This window comes from Heteronotia binoei, chromosome 14, assembly GCF_032191835.1.
Source record: "Heteronotia binoei isolate CCM8104 ecotype False Entrance Well chromosome 14, APGP_CSIRO_Hbin_v1, whole genome shotgun sequence".
Lineage (NCBI taxonomy): Eukaryota > Metazoa > Chordata > Lepidosauria > Squamata > Gekkonidae > Heteronotia > Heteronotia binoei.
The window spans coordinates 8,330,587-8,352,704 of record NC_083236.1 but is presented as its reverse complement, the minus strand read 5'-3'; the positions used below and the strand labels follow the sequence as shown (position 1 = coordinate 8,352,704).

The window sequence follows — 22,118 nt, the reverse complement described above, 5'->3', positions numbered from 1 at the left end:
GGGTGGGTGGCGGGAGTTTCCATGCTCCACAACAACGCAAATGAGCCGAGCGCCTGGATCTCTCCCCTCCCCTCCCCTCCGGCTGGGTTGCTCTTTCAGCCCTGCCCGCAGCTCCTGGGCACCACCAAACCGCCGCAACCGAGCGGGCCGACCCGGGCCTCTGCCGCTCCTAACATGCGCCGCGGATGCGCAACTCACCCGACGGTGGCCGGCGGGGCACAGGCGAGTAGAAGCCCTCTTCAAGGCGGGCGGGGCTCTTGACCGGGAAGACGGTCTCTCTACTCTTTTCTGATTGGCTGCTCCATCCAGTTGCGATTGGGTAATTTTGTCACGTGAAGAAAGCAAGCCAATCAAGATTAGAGGCCGGAGAGAAAAGGCAGGCGGCCAAGGGATGAATATTGATAAATTTGGGCAGAAAGGCGGGGAGAAAGCAACGAAACAAATGATTGGATCCTTCGCCGTGATGGGGGGGGGGGGCCCAAGTAAAGAAAATAACCGCGTGGGCTTTACGGCGCTACCGACGAAAAGGTCCGTGATTGGTTAGCGTCACTTCCGCCCTCGGGCAGGCGGGATTCTTCAGGGTTAGTTTGCGGTTGTCCTCGGCGGCTACGAAATGCCTGAAGGTCCAAACTTCCTTATCTAGCGCGAATCTTTCCGATTGCGCATGCGTAGTCAGTAAAAGTCGTTTAGCGGAGCGGCTTCCTCGAGATCGGTAAGTCCGGCTGGGTGTGGGGACGGGAGGTGGGCGGGGCGCAGCAGCCGAAGCCCCCCTCGCAGTCACTGGCCCCTGGAGCTGCCTCCCCCCTGCTCTGTGCAATGCCTTTTGAGATGGCTCTGTGTCAAAGAAGGGGACTCAGATTGTGCCTCCTGCTCATGCCAGCCCAGGCGATGCAGCTCCTGCGCGTGCGCAGCTTCCACCCTGCTGGTCTCCCCCTCCCCAGGCTCCACTCCCTAAATCTGGTAATTGGGTCGCCAAGTCCAGTTTGGGGGTGGAGCCAGGGTGGGGCAAGCATCATTGAACTCCAAAGGGAGCTCTGGCCGCACGCCTTTTCAATGCCTTCCCTCCATTGGGAATAATGAAGGATAGGGGCACCTTCTTCTGGGGCTCATAGAACTGGATCCCCTGGCCCAATCTTTTTGGAACTTGGGGGGTAATCTGGGGAGAGGCACTGGGTGCTATACCGCAAATGTGGTGCCTCTACCTAAAAAAAAAAAAAGAAGCCTCCCCAGAGCCCCAGATACCCATGGATCAATTCTCCATTATACCCTATGGGAATGATCTTCATAGAGAATAATGGAGTGCCAGCAGACAGTTCCCTCCCCCAGCCTCGCTTTCTGATGACCCTGAAATGGGGGGAGGGCCTCCAACCCCGGGGGATCCCCTGCCTCCACCTGGGGATTGGCAGCCCTACAAGTAAGGATGCTTGGAGATTCTCCGAAATTACAGCTCCAGACTACAGGGATCAGTTCCCTTGTCGAAAATGAAGTTTTTGGAGAGTATACTCTGTGGCCTTGTACCCCACTGAGGTCTCTGTCCTCCTCAAGCGCCATTCCCAAATCTCCAGGAGTTTCCCAACTTGGAGCTGGCAATCTCGCTCCCCAGGGGACCTAATAACCTTATATCCAGGAGTTTCCCCACACCAACGTTGGCAGCCCTAATGCACATGAAATTTGTAAGCTATATAAAATTCAGCAAGCTTATTCCATATTTCTTGTTTTGCGCATCTCATTTTGCCATATTTATCATTCTCTCTTGTATATTCTGATATTTTTAATTATGGGGAGGGTTAAGAAACTGCATGCAGTACTAGAGCCTCTTCTCTGGCTAATGGGAATCTTCTTCAGCCCCTCTAGTGTATCAGTTTTTAACAGGTGTGGCACACATTCACTTTCTAGTATTTCCTTGGTGACCAGAAGGACACTAACAACTTTCTTTGCAAGGGCGATGAAAGCAAGGTTCTCAAGAGACTGAGTTCTTTTTGGCGCTGCCTGATGGCAACATATTTATTATATTTGATTTATAGACTGTCTTTCCTTGCAAGCAGGGCTTATACACACATCTCTAAATATGAAACCTCTTGGCTTTTCTTTCCAGATGTTGAGATGTGGTACTTAAGAGTGCTGGATTAGGACTTGGGAGACCCAAGTTCAGATCCCTACTCTGTTATGAAACAGAATGTTTACTGAGTCACTCCTTTTCAGCCTAATCTGTCTCACAGAGCTCTTCTGAGAATGGAATGGAAAGGGCAGTGACCTGAGCCAGCAGTGGTACAGAATTTGAGAGACTAGGTATCATGGTCACTAGGATTTTTGAGATCCCTATTCTACCATGGAACCTTGTTGGATGACCATGGGCCAGTCACGCACTCTCAGCCTAACCTGCCTTTCAGTGGAGTTGTAAGGATAAAAGGAAGGAGAGAATGGTGGAAGCCAATTTGGGTTGCTGTTGGGGGGAAGGAAAATAAATTAATAAGGAAAACAAATAAAATAACATTTTGAGCTTCTTGGAGGTTGGGCAGGGTAAAAATGTATAAAATATATGCCATTGTAAGTTGCAGGAGGAGCTGTTATAGCTTTGTTTCAGCATCTGTTTTTCTTTTCCTTTCCAGGGGACAATGTTCACACAGCTGACTTGAGATGGCCTTGATACATTTAAAATGTTTCCAAGCCTGTACTTCCAGAGTACAAGCCTGCAGACAGCTACTAACTGGAGTTATACACCACTTTGGTCCAGAAACAGGGCTACTGTGCCACTATGGCTCTTCAGCCTTGCAAATAGCATGTTCAGTGACTGGTGTTCAGGGTGTGGCTTGTAAAAATTATCATATGGAGCTGGGAAATCCTCACAGCTCCATCATGGGAATGGTGAACCTTCATGGAGAGGCAGGTAATCATTTCAAATCAAATAGCAAACAGACAGAGGAACAGAAGCTACTGAAGGAGTTAAACAATTGCCATTCATATGAAGAAATTTTCAGATTTGCAAACTCCCTGGAAAGTTTAACGGACACCATGGTGGCAGCTGTCTTCCAGCGGCTCTGTGATGTTGAAGTGGAGGATGGGAGACCGAAGCATGCCCAGGACTTGGCAGAGGACACAATCTTTCAGTCCCTTTGCTTCCAGCTGGAACAAGAATCCCGAAACCTGTCTGATACTGGTCTTGTGAGTTCACTGAGCTCATTGATAAAGTTGCGTGTGGATCCATGGAGTACCCTGGTAATTTGTTTGATATCAGAAAGCCAGGAACGTCTCAGTAAGGGCTTGATGTCCATCAAAGATTTGTGTGTTCTTGCAGAAGGCTTATTGGACCTACAAGGTCCATATTGTGCAGTGCTGGAACAAATTATGGACCAGGTGCAGAGTACAGACCTCAAGGACTGGAAGCCTGATGAAATGGCCATGGTGTACAAAATCCTGCAGTTGGGTGTAGGAAAGAGTGGGAAATACCAAAGCCTATTGAACAAAATGAACCATTTAGCGGTGAGTCATGTTTTTAAGCTCAACCCCAAACTGACAAGTGCAGTGCTAAAGGCTCTGGTTGTTCTTGATCAAACCCAAGCTATCCCCCTGGTGATAAAGCTTTGTAAGTATTCTATACGTCATATTCCCTCTTTCACAAATGATGAAATCATTCACGTGCTGGAGGCATTCATTCATTTTGGACACAACGATCCGTTCTTCACAGAAGCTCTAGAAAGGCACGTTGCTAAACATGCCTTCACCATGCACCCCACAGTGGTCTCCAAAGTCATGCAGTACTGCAGCAAGAAGCACATCCTTTCCAAACCTATCTTCAACGCAGTGGCAGAAAGTTTCATTTACAATGCAGATGGTTTCACCACCGCTCAGGTTGCTGAACAGATTATCCCGTTTGGGAAACTCAACTACCTGCCACCGTGTGCTCCATCTCTCTTCCGGAAACTGGAAAAGGTGCTCAGTGCCCGATTTGCTCAGTTTCAGCCCCATATGCTGTTGAACCTGCTTCACTCCTGCACTCTGGTTGAACGCTACCCACTCAATTTTTTGGCAAAAGTATTTAGTCCTTATTTTTTGCAGCAGTTGCAAGGTAAGTATGATTTTTCCCCAGTGGTTTTTCAAACTGTTAATAGCTGCTTGGAGGCACTTCAGTTGGGTGATCGTTGTGGCAGAGATCTGCCTCGGTTAAGTTGCTTGTAATGTCAAGACACAGTTGTGCCCTGGCAGCACAGAGTCTCTTGCTCTAAGTTTACCTTTGTCCTCTAATCCCAAGGCTATGAACCTGGGTTTAGAGGGCAAGCACAGGTTGCCGTTTGGGATGTAATGATGAGTTAGGCCTTGTGCTAAACAGGAAGCATCTCACTGAATCAAACCTTATGAGGAAAACTCTGTTTCTAGTTTTCCTTCTGTGCAGCACATGTTCTTAGTGGAGCAGCCCAGGGTAATGTTTCTGTGTTCACGTGGAGGCTGCAGGCTGAGTTGTTTGCTACTGGGATTGAGTTCACACTCAGCAGTCTTTAGCAACGTACAAGCATTCCATAGCTGCTGTACAGGATTTCCATGGCAGAAAATCGATGTGCAGAGAGTTCTCTGAAACCAGATTAGGGGTCTCTCTCAGCCCTCATCAGTGTTTACATAGTGTGTCAAGTAGCAAAACAACCAGCAAGAGGCTTTCAAGGCAAATGAGTGAACATAACCAGAAGCCCCTCTGGTCAGAATCTTCCCCCTCTATCCCCCCCCCCTTTCCAAAAAAACTTGACAGGCACCATATTGGGGACCATTCTTTTAGCGTTAGGTCTGCCCTGACTTGAACATGGAGCAGGAGTCTCGTCTTATGGAGGTACACTTGCAAACCCAGGTTGAAAAGCAACTTGCTTAGCATTAATCATGGCTGTGATTGGAGTGGAAATGTTTTCAATTATGAATAAGGGTTATTGCAGCTTGTTCCAGGGAAATGGGAGCATTATGATGTTACCAGTAAGAAATGATTCAGAAGTTTAGGAGATCCATTCCAGCATTTTATCAATGGTCAGCAAATTTGATAACTCTGATTGCCTCCCCTCCCCCCCCCCCCGGCCTTGGTATCTCTCATCCCTTCCCTCCTCCCTCCTTGGTGTCTGTTACTGCTTATCTGACAGATCACTTGTAAGTTGTGGTGTTACCTACTTTTTAAAAGGCACATTATGAAACGGTCTCCTTGTTGTGTCTGTCTGGTTCTCTGTATTCTAGCTGAAGGACCTGGTTTGTCGAGATCTGTCCTGTCTCAGTTGACTCAGTTATTTCTAACTATGGCAGTGGAATGTCCATCCTATGAGGTATGAGGATTCGCCATATTATTTTGTGTAGCCCAATTCTATCAGAATGTATTATGTATTTGCTAATAAACCAATACAAATAATTTTATTGGTAACTTTGTCATGAGTCCTGTGACTTGTTAGGTTTTATGTTCAGCAATATAGCTGAACATATGGGACGGAGACAGTGCTGGTCGCCTTGGTGGATGACCTCCAGCGGCATCTGGATCGAGGCGGCGTGGCGGTGCTGATATTGCTGGATCTGTCGGCCGCATTTGATACGGTCGATCATCAGTTACTGGCCCGCCGGCTCGCCGATACGGGGATTGGCCTTACAGTGGCTTTCCTCCTTCCTCGAAGGACGGGGACAAAGGGTGGCCATTGGGGGGGAATGGTCCCGGAGGCACCCACTAGTATGTGGGGTCCCACAAGGGGCAGTTCTCTCCCCGATGTTATTTAACATCTATATGCGCCCCCTTGCCCAGATTGCCCGGAGGTTTGGACTTGGGTGCCATCAATATGCTGATGACACCCAACTCTATCTGCTAATGGATGGCCGGCCTGGCTCCGTCCCAGAAAGCCTGGACCTAGCATTGCAAGCCGTGGCAGGTTGGCTCAGACTGAGTGGGCTGAAGTTGAATCCAACGAAGACAGAGGTCCTGTGCTTGGGTCGCGGTGCCCTGGGAGGGGAAATCCCCTTGCCAGTCCTTGACGGTGTGCAGCTCAAAGCGGCACACAAGGTCAAGAGCCTGGGGGTTCTTCTGGAGCCTTCATTATCAATGGAGGCACAGATAGCGGCCGCTGCCAAGTCCGCGTTCTTTCATCTTCGTCGGGCGAAGCAGTTGGCCCCCTTCCTAGAGCGCCGCGACCTAGCAACAGTGATCCATGCTACGGTCACCTCGAGACTGGACTACTGCAACGCCCTCTACATGGGGCTGCCCTTGTGCCGAATTCGGCGGCTGCAGCTGGTGCAGAACGCAGCGGCTAGGCTGTTGCTGGGGCTCCCAAGGTGGGAGCACATACAGCCGGGGCTGCGCGGACTGCACTGGTTGCCAGTGGCATACCGAGTTTGCTACAAGGTGCTGGTTATTACCTTTAAAGCCCTATATGGCCGAGGACCTACCTACCTAAGGGACCGTCTCTCCCCATATGAGCCCCAGAGGGCACTGAGGTCATCTGGGAAAAACCAGCTAAATATCCCTGGGCCAAGGGAGGCCAGACTGAAAGCCACCCGGGACCGGGCCTTCTCTATTACTGCTCCATTACTGTGGAACCAACTCCCTGAGGAGGTGAGGGCCCTACGATGTTTAGAGGGATTCCGTAGGGCCTGTAAGACCCACCTTTTCAAGATGGCCTTCAACTAGCGGGAAACTGTGACAAATCTAGATATGCTGCTAGAAATGCTTTTATTCTTGAAATGTTTTTACTTCTGAAATTTATTGAAACCTGTTTATAACGGCATACTGTTATGTTAATTTTAATACTCTGTAATTGTTTTAACCATGTTTTATAAGTACAATTGATGTAATGTATGTTTTATGTTGTGAGCCGCCCTGAGCCTGCTCCGGCGGGGAGGGCGGGATAGAAATAAAAAATTATTATTATTATTATTATTATTATTATTATTATTATTATTATTATTATTATTATTATTATTATTATTATTATTATTATTATTATTATTATTATTATTATTATTATTATTATTATAGCGACGTTAAGACCCTTCCCAAAAACTGCAAATGACTTGTGAAGGTTTTCTTGCTTTGCTGCTGTCCTGTTTCTTTCATGTGTGTCAAGGTTTAGGCCATTGATGGGAACAGACCTGGCTTAGTTTTCATTTCCTGTTTTGATAGGGTCCCAAGCTGCTTCCAAAATATCAAGCCAAGTCCTTTCTCCATTTGCTGGAGTCCTCTGTAGACATTCACTTCTACAACCAAGTCAAAGCTGGCCTGACTGACCTCTTGGGGGCTCGGATGTATTTTGCCTCCCGCGTGTTGACCCCTTACTACTATACTGTAGGTAGGCATGAAGAGAAAATTGTAGCGTGGCTGCCTGTGAATGTTGTCTTTGGTTTTTTGCACAGTGGTTTTTTTTTTTAATGTACGTGTGAAGGAACCAACTCATCAGTCCCTCCTGTTTCTTCTGGTTAGCTCCCGGGGGTGGGGGGGAGGCTGGAAAACCCCGTGGCCGTCCCAAGTCTCCACTTGGCAATGCTGTCCCTTTCCTTCACTCTGCAGGGTGCAAAAAACAAACTGAGCGCTCCTTTGCCACCAACAATCCTGAAAATGTCGCCTGTTAAACAGAGTCCTGCGCGTAGCACTCAGTTTGGTGTAGTGGTTAAGTGTGCGGACTCTTACCTGGGAGAACCGGGTTTGATTCCCCACACCTCCACTTTCACCTTCTAGCATGGCCTTGTGTCAGCCATAGCTCTGGCAGAGGTTGTCCTTGAAAGGGCAGCTGCTGTGAGAGCCCTCTCCAGCCCCACCCACCTCACAGGGTGTCTGTTGTGGGGGAGGAAGGTATAGAAGATTGTGAGCCGCTCTGAGGCTCTTCGGAGTGGAGGGCGGGATATAAATCCAATATCTTCTTATTCTTCCAAAGGCTCTGCCTCCTACTATGTATGTACAAATTAGCACGGGGGCAACTTACCGCAGCTCTGGACATTCCAGCTGTTTGCTCCAGGGCCGGCCAGCTGCCCCTCCCCCTTACCACACCTCTGATAGTGAGACTGAATAGGCAGGGTGTGTTTCAGAGACCAGTCGTAAACCATTCAACAAACATGGAAATGTAGTAAATGAATAAAAGAACATATTTTCTGTTTAAGCTTTTGGGCTGAGGAAGTGAACAAAGAAAGGTCTTCACAGAGGTGTCAAACTCATGAGGGCCAGATCTGACGTAAAGATCACTTTGTTGGGCCAAACTACGTGTGCCATAAAATGTAGCTTGAGGTGCCAGAGTTATAAGGTGATTCCAGATGCTGATGGCAATGGCAGATGAATGACAGCAGCTCAGAGTCAACTCCAATGTTATTACAAAGGAGCTTTCAGCTGCTGGAAACAAAACTTGGTTGATTTGAAAAGCTGCCATGGGACCCAAAGGGGAGGGGGAAGACAGCCAGTGGAGGAAAGGGAACTTGGTTTCCCCTCCTCTCCTCAGGGACTGAGAGAGGCAGCCTGCAATGGAGCAGCCACCCCAGAGAAGCAGTGGGCGTGCACACAAACACTTATACCTGGCAGAAAATGCCGCTGGGCTCCTAAAGGCACTCCGGAACCACTTGGGCTCAGTCTCTCTCTCTTCCTCCCAAGCATGCATGTGCTTGCTTGCTTTCTGACAGAGCAACGGGAACTCCTCCCCCACACACCACATCTCCTCAGTGACTGAGAGAGGCAGCCTGCAATAGTCACTGCCCCAGAGAAGCAGTGCATGCCCACAAATGCTTATGCTTGGAAGAAAATTCCATTGGACTCCTAAAGGCGCTCCAGAACTACTTGGGCTTTGCTCTGTCTCTCTCTCCCTTCCCAAAGTGGGAGGGGAGGAGACAGCTGACTTCACCAGCTCCGGAGAAGGAAGGAAGGTGCTCACATGCTGCATACAGTCCCTGCTCAGACCATGTTTGACACTCCTGATTTGCACAATGTACTTCCCAAAGATAGGGGAGGGACGGTGGCTCAGTGGTAGAGCATCTGCTTGGGAAGCAGAAGGTCCCAGGTTCAATCCCCGGCATCTCCAAAAAAGGGTCCAGGCAAATAAGTATGAAAAACCTCAGCTTGAGACCCTGGAGAGCCACTGCCAGTCTGAGAAGACAATACTGACTTTGATGGACCAAGGGCCTGATTCAGTATAAGGCAGCTTCATATGTTCATATTTCAATAGGACAGGATAGCTCTACTTGAACTTTCAGTAGTTTAAAGATCATGATTACCTTACTTTTCATGGTTGGGTCTTCCCTCCATTATCCCTGCTGTGTGAACAAGATGGGAGTCCTTATATAAAATCTTAGTCCTTCATGGCAGATGTGCATCCAAAGAACTGCCCAGTGTGGAAGACGCAAAAAGCAATTCTTCCTTGTGTCCAGAGAATCTGTAGTGTACCCTGGGGAGTCCGTCCCCATCAGGGGTCATTTGGATCTTACTGCCCTAAAAGGGAAAATGTTACTGCTTTGCCATTTGGCTCTTAGCAGCCTCTGTCACGTTTGTTTGAGACCAGGAACACCTTAAGAGACCAACAAGATTTTGGGGCTAGAAGCTTCCGAGAGTCACTGTTCCCTTCTTTGGATACCCTTTTGGGTGCGACCTAGCAGCAGGGTGTGAGGTGGCAGCGTGAGCACAGTTCTCCTTTGGCCAGTGCCATTAGCATGGCCAAGAGTTAGAATCATAGAGTTGGAAGGGACCTCCAGCGTCATTTAGTCCAACCCCCTGCACAATGCAGGAAACTCACAAACACCTCCCCCTAAATTCACAGGATCTTCATTGCTGTCAGATGGCCATCGAGCCTCTGTTTAAAAACCTCCAAGGAAGGAGAGCCCACCACCTCCCGAGGAAGCCTGTTCCACTGAGGAATCGCTCTAACGGTCAGGAAGTTCTTCCTAATGTTGAGCTGGAAACTCTGTTGATTTAATTTCAACCCATTAGTTCTAGTGCTACCTTCTGGGGCCACAGAAAACAATTCCACACCATCCTCTATATAACAGTCCTTTAAGTACTTGAAGATGGTGATCATATCACCTCTCAGCCGCCTCCTCTCCAGGTTAAACATCCCCAGGTCCTTCAACCTCAGAACTCCTTCAACCTTTCCTCATAGGACTTGGTCTCCAGATCCAACATCTTCATCACCCTCCTCTGGACCCATTCCAGCTTGTCTATATCCTTAAAATGTGGTACCCAAAACTGAACACAATACTCCAGGTGAGGTCTTACCAGAGCAGAGTAAAGCGATACCATCACTTCATGTGATCTGGACACTATACTTCTGTTGATACAGCCCAAAATTGCATTTGCCTTTTTAGCCATCGCATCGCACTGTTGAGGGCCTTAGGCTGGGAAGCTTCTTGGCTCCTTTCTCCAACTTGCTCCCTTCTGCCACCTACTAGTCTGAAGGATTACAGCACATGGAGCATGAGATATATATATTAAAAAAAAGCTGTAATAGCGCTACAATAAAAAAGTTCTCAATATTATATGTGTATGTGAGTATAATTTTCCGTTTTATAATTATTATTATTATTAAGCAAGGCACCATTCCAAAGAAATTTCTATGTAAACTGAAGCATTCAATTACATTGTGGTGTAGCCTTGAAATTGAAATCACTGAGGTGAATTGAGGGAGTTTCTCCACAGTATAAAGAGGCCAGACTGTGCTCTATACGGGCCAGGGCCTTCTCAGTGGCAGCACCAATGCTGTGGAATGCTCTCCCCGAGGCCATAAGAGCCCTGCGGGATCTCTCCAAATTCCTCAGGGCTTGTAAAACTGAACTTTTTAAACAAGCCTATAACAACTAGGGGAGAAGGCTGCCACTCTTATTCTGCTGGGCAACTCCACCAGAAGGACCACCAACAGATAAATGGAAAGCCTAGTACGATCTGAGCCACCTAAGCTTTTAATATGTTGTAAAGCACCAGTATTTTGTTTTAAATTGTAAATTATTATGTCTTATCGTTTTATATAGGAAACTGAGATGTTGGTTTTATTTTGATTGTTAGCCGCCCTGAGTCCATTTGGAATGGGCAGGATATAAATGGAAAGTCAATAAAATAAAAATAAAATAAATGCTGCATTCGTTCCAGAAAAATCTGCATTTTGCATATACTGAAACAAAGCCATCCTGGGCCCAAAGGGATTGCAGGCAATCAGCTTGGGCTCCGGAAAAATCAGTCCATAAGCAGATAGTTCTCCAAAGCAGGAATCTTCCGTGCAGCTCAGCCCACAGAAATGAATGCACCTGATGCTCAGAGGGCTCAGGGAACCCGCCCCCCCCCCCCACATCACTAGGAACTCTTCTGCTCTACCCATCCCCCCTCTGTTCCGATTGTTGGTCTTTGTCATCTACTCCCAAATGGACTGAACTTAGAAATAAGATGCAGATGAGACCTCTGACCTTCTTCCTGGGCTGAGGTTTGAAATTTCAAACAGTGCAGTGAGGCCATTGTTTAGAGGAACAAAGCTGCCAAACTTCGGCTGAACCAGCAGAGCTTATTCATGCCTAGCAGCTGCCAAACATTCCCCATTTCATGCACCGAGACTAAGGAATGTGTGTCTCATTCAGATTGCCCAGACAGGCAAAAACATTACAACCAGGTCTGCAGGAGAATAACTGCTGGTTTCTTCTTGTTCTTTCCTCGCACCAGATATCGAAATTAAACTTGATGAAGAAGGGTTTGTGTTGCCAGCTATCCAAAATGATGAGGTGAGCCAGAGGTAAGCCAAGTGCAGCTTTGGGGGCTCTTGTCTTCATCATGAACCTGTTCTGAAGTGACATCCTCATGGATCAGCCGTGTCAGGAGTGTCAAACTCATTTGTTATGAGAGCCAGATGTGACATAATTAGGGTTTGTAGAATCTTTCGGGATCAGGTGCCGTGTTCTACTGGAGAAGGTTTTCCTTCCAGACGTTTCGTTCTCAGCTGCGGAGAACATCCTCAGTGGCGTTGCAGCCGGAGCAGGCGCTCAGACCTTCTTGGCTGCTGTGCATTGAGTGGGGCCAGGGCTGCTGGAGAGCTGCTATTTCTAGGCTGGAGGGGGTGTGATGAAAGGGCAATTGGTTTGTGGATGTGCCCATTGTTTGGTGGGGCTTCCTGGAAGGGTAGTGATAACAATGGGCACATCCACAAACCAATTGCCCTTTCATCACACCCCCTCCAGCCTACAAATAGCAGCTCTCCAGCAGCCCTGGCCCCACTCAATGCACAGCAGCCAAGAAGGTCTGAGCGCCTGCTCCGGCTGCAACGCCACTGAAGATGTTCTCTGCAGCTGAGAACAAAACGTCTGGAAGAAAAACTTTCTCCAGTAGAACACGGCACTTGATCCCGAAAGATTCTACAAACCCTAATGATGTTACCAGCCGTGAAAACCTGAAATCTTTGATAGATGTGACATAAATGGGACTTTGTGGGGCCGGGCCATGTATGTCATAAAATGTAATGCCAGGTAGTGGACAAACTTTGTACATATATATATATATATATGAACATATGAAGCTGCCTTCTACTGAATCAGACCCTCAGTCCATCGAAGTCAGTCTTGTCTTCTCAGACTGGCAGCGGCTCTCCAGGGTCTCAAGCTGAGGTTTTTCACACCTGTTTGCCTGGACCCTTTTTTGGAGATGCCGGGGATTAAACCTGGGACCTTCTGCTTCCCAAGCAGATGCTCTACCACTGAGCCACCGTCCCTCCCGACGGTGTAAAGGACACAGACAAAAACAAATATATATATTTTAAAAAACCTTAAAAGAAAACATACTTAAAACATTAGCAATATTTTGTTTATTTAACTGTCTCTGACAACTGACACCTCTTGCTCTGAGGAGCTTCAGCCAATAGAAGGAAGAGAGGCTTGGCTCAGTAGCTCTGCTGTGTGATTGAGAGAGGCTGACAAAGCAAGCTATTCCTCCCCCCTTCCTCCCCAAGGGAGAAGCCTCAGCCAATGGAGAAAACAGAGGCTTTGCTCTGTAGCTCCTGTGCGATAGAGCAAGCTTGGCAAAGCAAGCTGTGATACAGAAGGAAGCAAGAGAGAGGGAGAAGGAAGCAGATGACACCCAGTTTCTCAGGGGCCTGATAGAAGTCCTGCAAGAGCCTGATCTGGCCCTCAGGCAGCATGTTTGACACCCTTGAGTTATATCATAGAATTGCACAATCAGAGTTGGAGGGGACCCCCAGGGTCATCTAGTACAACCCCCTGCACAATGCAAGAAAATCGCAAGTACCTCCCCTCTAAACACACTCCCAATGACTCTTGCTCCAAGCCCAGAAGATGGCAAAAAAAAAAAACCCTCTCCAGGATTTCTGACCAAACTGGCCTGGAGAAAAATTGCTGCCTGACCCCAAAGTGATGAACAGCATTTCCCTGAGACCACAAGAACGAAGCAGTGGTGTAGCCCTTCCTGCCCTCCTTCCCATGATCTGCCCAGGTTCACAGAATCAGGAGACTAGAGAAGGATTACAGCATTTAAAGGTATATCACAATAAGATAAAAAACTGTAATAGAGCAAAACAAAGAAAAGAAAACTTATAACCACCTTATTAAATAGACAAACCTGGTGTGGTTTGTCTATAAGAAACACATACAAAATCTAATTTAAAACGATGTCTGACCTCCCTTTGGTTTCATTTGCAATATCACTCCCTGGGATCCTCCAAATCCAGAGGTGTTAGAATCCTGCTCTCTGGCAGAACTGGTTTCCAGCTTGATGCTCTTGAGTGAGACCCATTAGGAGGGTTCCTTTTTATCTTAGCTGCCATTGGCTCTAAAACATTTACATTCACGTCTATTTATCCAACAAACCAAGAATAGATTCCGTTTCTATCTTGTATCTTCTCTAAATTACAGAAAGATTATTATCAGAGGAGACTAAAATGCCACCCAAAAAGAAGTTTTAACTCTTCACAGATAAATGTGGGGAAACTGTTTTTACATTTTAATTATTGTGATACTTGGTGGCATCTTAATCTTACCATAAAAGATTTTATATTTTTATTCTCATAGCACCTATCTTATTCAAGAATTGCTTTTTTTAATTTCACAAAATGTGTCAGATTCTGTTACTAGAGCTGAAATTGGGCAAGGCGCTTGGTCCAATCATGTATGGATATCAAGTATTATAACGCTGTAGTAAAAATACTCCGAATGGAGGCTGAATACCTCCCTTTTGCAAAACAAAAAGAGGAGATGGAAATGACTATTAAAATTTATTGAAAATAGCACTTGTGGTGTAGCCCTGGAATTGGTTTGGGAAGCTCTAAATCAGGGGTGTCAAATATATGGCCCATGGGCTGGATCCAGCCTCCAGAGTGCTCCAATCAGGCCCGCCAGCAACTAGCCACGGTCTGCTTCCTTCTCCCTCACTTGCTTCCTGGTCACCATTTTGTGTTTCTCCCCTGCACTAAGCAGCCAGCAAAGCAGCCTTTCCTCTTTCCCTCTTCCCTCTCCCTTTTACCAAAGGGAGGAGGAGCATCAGCCAATGCAGGAGCTTGGCTCTATAGTTCTGCTATGTCAGGCTCAATCAGTCACTGCACAGCTATTGAGCCAAGCCTTTCTTCCTTCTAGTGGTGAAGCTCCTCCCTCTCCTTGTCCCCTGGGGAGAGACAGAAAGAGCCGGCAGGGCTTCCTTTGCCCATCCTCACCATCGGGAGAGATACAAAGAAAGCACTTTTAAGACTAGTGACGTTTTATTGAAGGTATGAGCTTTCTGCCTTGTTACAGAGAGAGAGAATTCTGTTGGGCCTGTTATGGGTGCAACTGGGTTCCCCTCTTTCACTGTGTTCATGCCCTCCAGTCTTTCTCAGTAGGAAAGCAAGTGAACTATTTAGAAGAACAAGAACAAGCAGGCAGCATGTGTCCAGCCCAGCAAATTTCCCTTGATTTTTCTTTCACATTTTCCTTTGTTTGATGATCTTGAATTTAAACTTCCCAGATGGTAGGCTGATATTGACCACTGTACATGGCTGTCTCTCTGTTCTTGCACTGCCACATAAGAGTTGTAGTTATTTTTGTAGGAATGTCACACGACTCAGGGTTGAGGATCTCGCACCAGTCTGTCCAGTCTGTGTGACAGTGGTTGCGTTGCTTTATTCTTATACATGCTTTTTTACACAATCATTTACTAATAATGTGCAGAATAAGGAGACCGATGTTTACCTTAGCTTTCTACTCCAAATGTGTATTCCAGGAATGAGGTGAAAGGGCAGAACCTTCCGAGGCCCTCAGCATTCTTGCATAGGGCAAAGTACATGAAAGCTTTAAGGCTGCCTTCTAAGTCTATAGATGAAGTCGGATCAAGGTTGGCCAGGCCGTTGACCCTTCCTTCATATTTTTCTGGAGAAGGCTATAGCTTTGTAGACAAGCACATCGCCCTCAGACTGTGCCATGGGGCCTTCATATGTTCTTGACCAGCACATGAAGCAACTTATGTACAAAAGCTCACAATGCCCAACTGCTTCATGTTTTCCTCTGGGTCTTAGGCTTAAAGAGATCTCTGTAATGAATGTCAATAAATCAAAAGTAGGTTTGCAACTTGAAGATGTGCACACCTGAACAATACCTGAACAGCATGTTTAAGACTGGTACAGCACAGACATTGTCTGCAGTTTTTAATGCAATAATTCATAGCAAGAGCTAACATTTATCAGAGACTCTAAAACAAAATATTGCAAGCATGCGAATGTTTTAAGCATGTTTAATTTTTAAGAAAAAAATCTTTGTGTTTGTCTGTGTCCTTTATAAAGTTTATGGGTCTGCTACCTGGCATTACATTTTATGACACACGGCCCAGCCCGACAAGGTCCCATTTATGTCACATCTGGCCTTCCAACAAATGAGTTTGACACCCCTGCTCTAAAACCAGTAGTGCAAGGATTGTTTATCTCCCATTCAGCCCACTAAAAAAAGATGTGAGCAAGATAAGAGAACCATTAGAAAAAAATTAAGTCTAGATCAGGGGTGTTGAACTCATTTGTTAAGAGGGCTGGATCTGACACAAATGGAACTTTGTGGGGCTGGGCCCTGTGTGTCATAAAATGTAATGTGAGGTAGTGGAGATATAAACTTTACAAAGGACACAAACACAATGAAATGTATTATTTTTTAACTTGAAATACGAACATGCTTAACTCTTGCAGTATTTTGTTTAGAATGGAAAGGTGGGGGAATAGTGGGATTTGGCAATGCAGATTTTAAAATAAAACGTCAAGAAAAAGCACAAAGGATCACAGCAGAAACTAAAAATATAAAATGCTCTGAGCCTGGGAAAACATGTAAGATGGGGGAATAGTAGGATTGGGCCATGAAATTTTAAAATAAAACATCAAGAAAAAGCACAAGGATCACAGCTGGAACTACAAATATAAATGCTCTGAGCCTGGAAAAACAATGAAATGGCATTGCAGACTTCTCCCCCCACTCCTAGGGTCTACTCAGATTGGCAATGGCTTTCCAGTGTAATATCCTCCTTTGGCTGTGGGTTCCCAGGTTAGAGTATTCGCTAGGTCAGGTCCACCAAGCAGAGACAAGCTGGCTCAAAGCATCAACCCTTTATTTGCAAGCACACAACTCCAGGAAGCCTGACCTTCAGCTGTCTATATAGGAATGCCGAAAGGCATTGCAGCACTGACAAAGTTGCAAGGAAAATGTGGAATGGCTTTTCCATTAAGCTTAACAGTCATTTTGTTCCTGCAGGGTATGCATGTGGTGGGAGAGGGAAGTAGTGTAAGAGTTTCTGCTCTTTCCTCAGTTTTCAGTACTGATTGGGTGAATTGGTGACTCTGAATAGTCTTAAAGACATAACTAGGAAGTTATAAAGATGCCTGCTGTGGTTCTCTGTACATTTGGAAACTTTATCAAGAGCCATCAAACCTCCAAGCCATTGTTCAGAATTCTCAGATGAGAATGTGCATAAACAATTTTATTAGTAACATATGGTAGTAGAACTATATCTACAACTTATAAAAAGCTTAAGATAAAAAAAAAACCACATCATTCTACCCCACATCTTACTTTCCTCCCACCCCTCCCCCCAATACTTGACCCCCGCCAGTGTTTTTTTTTTAAAAAAAACAGATATTAAAGGTACCTTTAACTATCAAGAAAAAACAAAAATTAATAAAGAAAAAGATCCCCCCTTCAAAAGTTATATTCTTGTCTTAAATGTCTTAATCATCAAAAATTGTCCAATGTCCTTTTATTTTCCACTCTTTTTCTACATATCTTCTGAATTTCTTCCACTCCCGATTAAAAAGTTCTAAATCGCAGTCTCTTAGTTTTCCTGTTAATTTGTCCATTTCACTCCATGACACAACTTTTATAGTCCAATCCCATTTTTCTGGTATTTTTTCTTGCTTCCACAACTGCGCATACAATGTCCTAGCAGCTGAGAGCAAGTACCATATTAAAGTTCTATCTTCTTTTGGAAATTTTTCCATTTGTAATCCCAGCAGAGAATTCTCAGATGAGAATGTGAATCCCATATACCTACTCACACATTACTCTTCTTTCAAAGGAGCCCCTTCAGCTCAGGAAAGTGTCTCAAAAGAGTTTCTGGCTCAACATTAGGAAGAACTTCCTGAAAGAGCGATTCCTCAGTGGAACAGGCTTCCTCGGGAGGTGGTGGGCTCTCCTTCCTTGGAGATTTTTAAACAGAGGCTAGATGGCCGTCTGACAGCAATGAAGATCCTGTGAATTTAGGGGGAGGTATTTGTGAGTTTCCTGCATTGTGCAGGGGATTGGACTAGATGACCCTGGAGATCCCTTCCAACTCTATGATTCTAGCAGATGGTACAGCAGCCATATTACTCAGTGTGGGTCCATGGTTCAAGTGGTAAGCCACCTCCTTTGCATGAAGAAGGTCCCAGATTCAATCCCAGGTATCTTCAGTTGAAAAGGAACAGGTGATGCAAAAGATCTCCACCTTGGAGAGCTGTGGCTAATCTGAGAAGACACTGCTGATCTTGCTAATCCCAGACTCAGGAGAAGGCATGGTAGAACATCTGCTTTTCATGCAAAATGTCCCAAGTTCAGTCATTGGTATCAGCAGGGTATTATCGGGAAGGTGATATGAAAGCCCTCTGCCTGAGAACCTGGAGAGCTACAGACAGTCTGAGTAGACAGGGCTGATGGAGAAAGATCAGGACTTTGACTCAGTACATAGCAGTTTCATGTATACTTGTTGGACCTTGCAACCAACCTGGTTCAGAGGGATGCAAGATTACCTATTCCTCCTTCCTCTCCCATTCTGCCAGAGAAAGGAAGCAGGATATAATCTACTGGGACAAACCAAGAAGAAAGTTTTTCTGCCCACAACCACCATTCCTGGTTTGGGTGCCGGCAGCAGTAGAACACAGAATACCATCTCTTGAGACCAGCAGGTCTTGCTAAGAACAGTTGGTCTACGCCCTAGGTTATTTTGTTCTACTGATCAATCCTGAATTCTTTATTCATCAGTAATGCTGTTGAGTTGATTCACAAACCTTAAAAACACAAAACAATAAAAAAGAAAACAAGAATGCAAAATCTCACATAGCTCACCTTCTGTGGATACCCTTGATCTTCATGCATGGATGCAAGGATTTTGTACTTCTGGTCAACGCCTGTGCTGTACAGCATTATAGATGTTTCCAACTGGAGTTGCAGACTTATCTAGTTAAGAGGTCCTCAGCCTTTCTGAGCCTGCACGCACCTTTGAAATTCTGACACAGGAGGTGGAGGCAACCATAAATGTCAGGGAATGAGATTACACGTAACTGTAATAGTAGTTCTTCAATATTTCAGGTAGAAGATCTGCTTAACAAGATTGCTTTTTAAGTAAACATATTATTTAAAAATGACACATAGCTCACCCTCAGGCATGCAGTGAAAATTCTTATACTGTGGAGACAGTTGCTGCCAAAGCAGTCTTTTAAAATCAGCATAGCCAGTCAGAAGCCAAAATTCCCATCTGGTCCCACCCACTTTCTACAAACACTTGATGCCCACAGATGCCATTTCGGGGAACTCGGGGGTTCATAGGAGCATGAAGGCTGGGTTTTTTGGGGCTCACAGGAGGCTGCTTCCTTGTGGCTGGATCCCACGACTCCCAAGAACATTCCAAGGTGGAGCCATCCCACATAGCATTGTGGCCTAAGGTTTGATGGTCCCACTTGATTCTGTTGTTCAGAGGTTCGTGGAACAGCAGTGTAGCCACAGTGGCAGCTAATAAGGCCTGGAAATGGCCTCATCCTTGCTTTGCTCCAGAAATAGATGTATTTGATTCTGATTATAATGAATAATTTTTAATCATGTTTTGTGTTTGATTTGACAGAATAGCTCTCTGTATTGATGATCAAAAGAGGTTTTGCATCAATAGTCATAACCTCCTTGGAAAGGAAGCCATTAAGAGAAGGCACCTGAAGCTGGTTGGTTATGAAGTGGTACAGGTAAGTCCAAATCTGCCGAGTTCTGGTCCTATTGTCTGTGCTCCTCCATGCAGAGCTGAGGCAGGTAATGTCCAGACACAGGGATTTTTTGGTGATGGGATCTTGCCTCTGGGATGGTGTTCTCCTCCCCACCCCAACGAGGCTTGCCTGGCCACCTGCCTTATGGTATTTTAGAGACCAGGCCAAAACATCTTTTTCCCCTCAGGGTTTTAACGAAGGCATTCCAACTTCTTTCACTGTTTTTATGGTTTGTTTGTGGACTATTTTATGGATATTATTTTAGGTTACTGAATGTTTGTTATGCAGTTTTTTCCCCCCCTGGATTGTTTTTAGGGTTTGTTTTATTTTTGATAATTTTCATAATACTGATTTTATTATTTTATTGGTTAGCAAGTTGTTTCAAGCATGTCTTTGGCCAGCAGGGACATTAAGTTGACATGTGGGAGATCCAGGATCCAGTCACCACTCTGACATGAACTTGCTGGGACTCTGTTGTGAGAGGTGGATCAATAGGGATCACCTTGAGTTTCTTGGAGGAAGGTTGGGGTAAAAATGTCATAAATAAACTCTTAGCTGTGGAAGGAAGACCAGTGAGTTCAGTGGGCCTTGCTTCCTGGCAAGTGTGCTTAGGATTACAGCCTTAATAAAATTTAGTTCTCACATAAGTTATTTTGTCCTCTTTTGAACTCCTGAAGGCTGCTGCTTGATTTGACTTTTTGAAGTGTTTGGCCATAAAAAATAAAAACTACAGGCTTTGGCTACAGAATAAAGATATGCAGTGTTCTGTTATGCTTTTGAGGCTTGGAAGAAGAAATTCCATTTGAAATGGTCTTATCCAGAAATACCATTGTTGTGTAGCATACTTCATTCCTTTTTCTTCATTTTGTGGGAGTGTTCCTTGAGCTATTATTCTTAGAAAAAATAGCCTCTAGAACATAAGAACTTAAGAGAAGCCATGTTGGATCAGGCCAATGGCCCATCCTGTCCAACACTCTGTGTCACACAGTGGCCAAAAATTTATATATATATATATATATACACACACACACACACACACACTGTGGCTAATAGCCACTGATGGACCTCTGTTCTATATTTTTATCCAATCCCCTCTTGAAGCTGATTATGCTTGTAGCTGCCACCACCTCCTGTGGCAGTGAATTCCACATGTTAATCACCCTTTGGATGAAGAAGTACTCCTTTTATCCGTTTTAACCTGACTGCTCAGCAATTTCATCGAATGCCCACGAGTTCTTGTATTGTGAGAAAGGGAGAAAAGTACTTCTTTCTCTACTTTCTCCATCCCATGCATAATCTTGTAAACCTCTATCATGTCATCCCGCAGTCGACGTTTCTCCAAGCTAAAGAGCCCCAAGCGTTTTAATCTTTCTTCATAGGAAAAGTGTTCTTGATTGTATGTTTGTATTATTTGTATTTTTAAAATTATTTGTATGTATGGTTAATTTGGATATATGTGTAACAATATTTGTACATAGCCTGTTGGTTTCTTTTTGATAATTTTGACATTTGTGAATATGCTTAAGGAATATTTATATTTTGCTTTATGGTGTGTAGTCTATTTTTGGGGCCGTGTAGCTGCTTCCAGCAGCGAGTGTCAACCAGTGGGAGCAGCCACAGCTGCCTCCTTTCTTTTTTGAGTGGATTGGAAGGGCTGCGTTTTGGTGTCCCAGTTGCAACCCATTAAAACCTGGGAAGAAATTGCAGAGGGGCCAGATGTGTGGAATAAAATTAACAGTGCGTTGTCTGTCTAATGCCATGGCTTGACTAATGGGTTTCTCCCTTCTCTTTACCTGTTTAGATTCCATTTTTTGAATTTGAATTGTTGGAGAGCCAAACTGATATAGTGGAGTATCTACACAAGAAAATCTTTCCTAACTCCTACAGACTCAGCTGGTGATGCAACCAAATCCAAACAATGCTGCAGAGAAGGATTTTATTTTATTTTTTGAAATGCTATATTTGATATGCCCAGTGTGTTTTTAAAAAAAAACCCAGCCCCCATTCAGATTATTTTAATTTGGACTTCTCTTTCAACAATATAAAAAAAAAGAGAAAATACATTAGAAATTGTGTGGGCAAACTTCTCACACCAAATGATGGATGTTTCTTGGAAGCACACTGAAGGTGACTTGGTTTCGAGACTGGTTGATCATGAGCAGTTGCTTTAATTGGAACTGGTGTCACTGAAGGCTGAATCCCTTTCCCTCTTGCTGGATCAACTACAAAGCAGGATTGATTCTGGTGTGATAAAGCAGTTGGTGGGCCTGTGGATGCAAAATAAAAGTACAGGAAAGCAGTGCAGCAGTTTACATGTAGAGGTTCATTTTAGGCATATTAACACACTATGTCCTAGGGAATGAGTGCATGTTTCTTTGCATTTCTAAAAGCTAAGAAAAGGTTTAAAAAGTAAAGGTAATCTCCTGTGCAAGCACCAGTCGTTTCCAACTCTGGGGTGACATCGCATCACGACGTTTTCACAACAGACTTTTTTATGGAGTGGTTTGCCATTGCCTTCCCCAGTCAACTACACTTTCCCCCCAGCAAGTTGGGTACTCATTTTACCAACCTCAGAAGGATGGAAGGCTGAGTCAACCTTAAAAGCTAAGAACCATCCTTCAGTTGTTGATTGAGGGCCAGGGTCTCTGTTCAGTAGGGCATGAGACCTAAACCTAGAACACTTAGCTCCAACTCCTTCTGAAGCACTAAGCT

The 22,118-nt window shown here is 45.2% G+C and overlaps 1 protein-coding gene across 3 annotated transcripts; it reads left to right on the top strand.

The window, feature by feature from the left end:
* The first annotated feature begins 516 nt into the window (after positions 1-516).
* Positions 517-21,840, top strand: FASTKD3 (FAST kinase domains 3). Of its 3 annotated transcripts, none has more exons than XM_060254111.1 (7): positions 517-712; positions 2,610-4,066; positions 5,206-5,291; positions 7,127-7,292; positions 11,618-11,687; positions 19,274-19,388; positions 21,208-21,840. In XM_060254111.1, exons 2-7 carry the CDS (start codon positions 2,638-2,640, stop codon positions 21,304-21,306), a joined length of 1,965 nt encoding a protein of 654 aa, XP_060110094.1. In that variant the 5' UTR covers positions 517-712; positions 2,610-2,637; the 3' UTR covers positions 21,307-21,840. The 3 variants fall into 3 exon arrangements, 2 of the variants coding, with proteins under 2 accessions (XP_060110094.1, XP_060110095.1); XM_060254112.1 differs by lacking the exon at positions 517-712 and adding an exon at positions 732-960; XR_009556192.1 differs by lacking the exon at positions 517-712 and having other exon boundaries at positions 2,598-4,066; positions 11,618-11,676; positions 21,208-21,322.
* The last annotated feature ends 278 nt before the right edge of the window (positions 21,841-22,118 follow it).

Excerpts from the sequence above, each read along its gene's own strand:
- FASTKD3 (XM_060254111.1), top strand. The coding sequence starts at position 2,638 with ATGGCCTTGATACATTTAAAATGTTTCCAAGCCTGTACTTCCAGAGTA. Across the intron at positions 11,688-19,273 it reads AATGATGAGGTGAGCCAGAG|AATAGCTCTCTGTATTGATG; the intron begins GTAAGCCAAGTG and ends TTGATTTGACAG. Across the intron at positions 19,389-21,207 it reads TTGGTTATGAAGTGGTACAG|ATTCCATTTTTTGAATTTGA; the intron begins GTAAGTCCAAAT and ends TTACCTGTTTAG.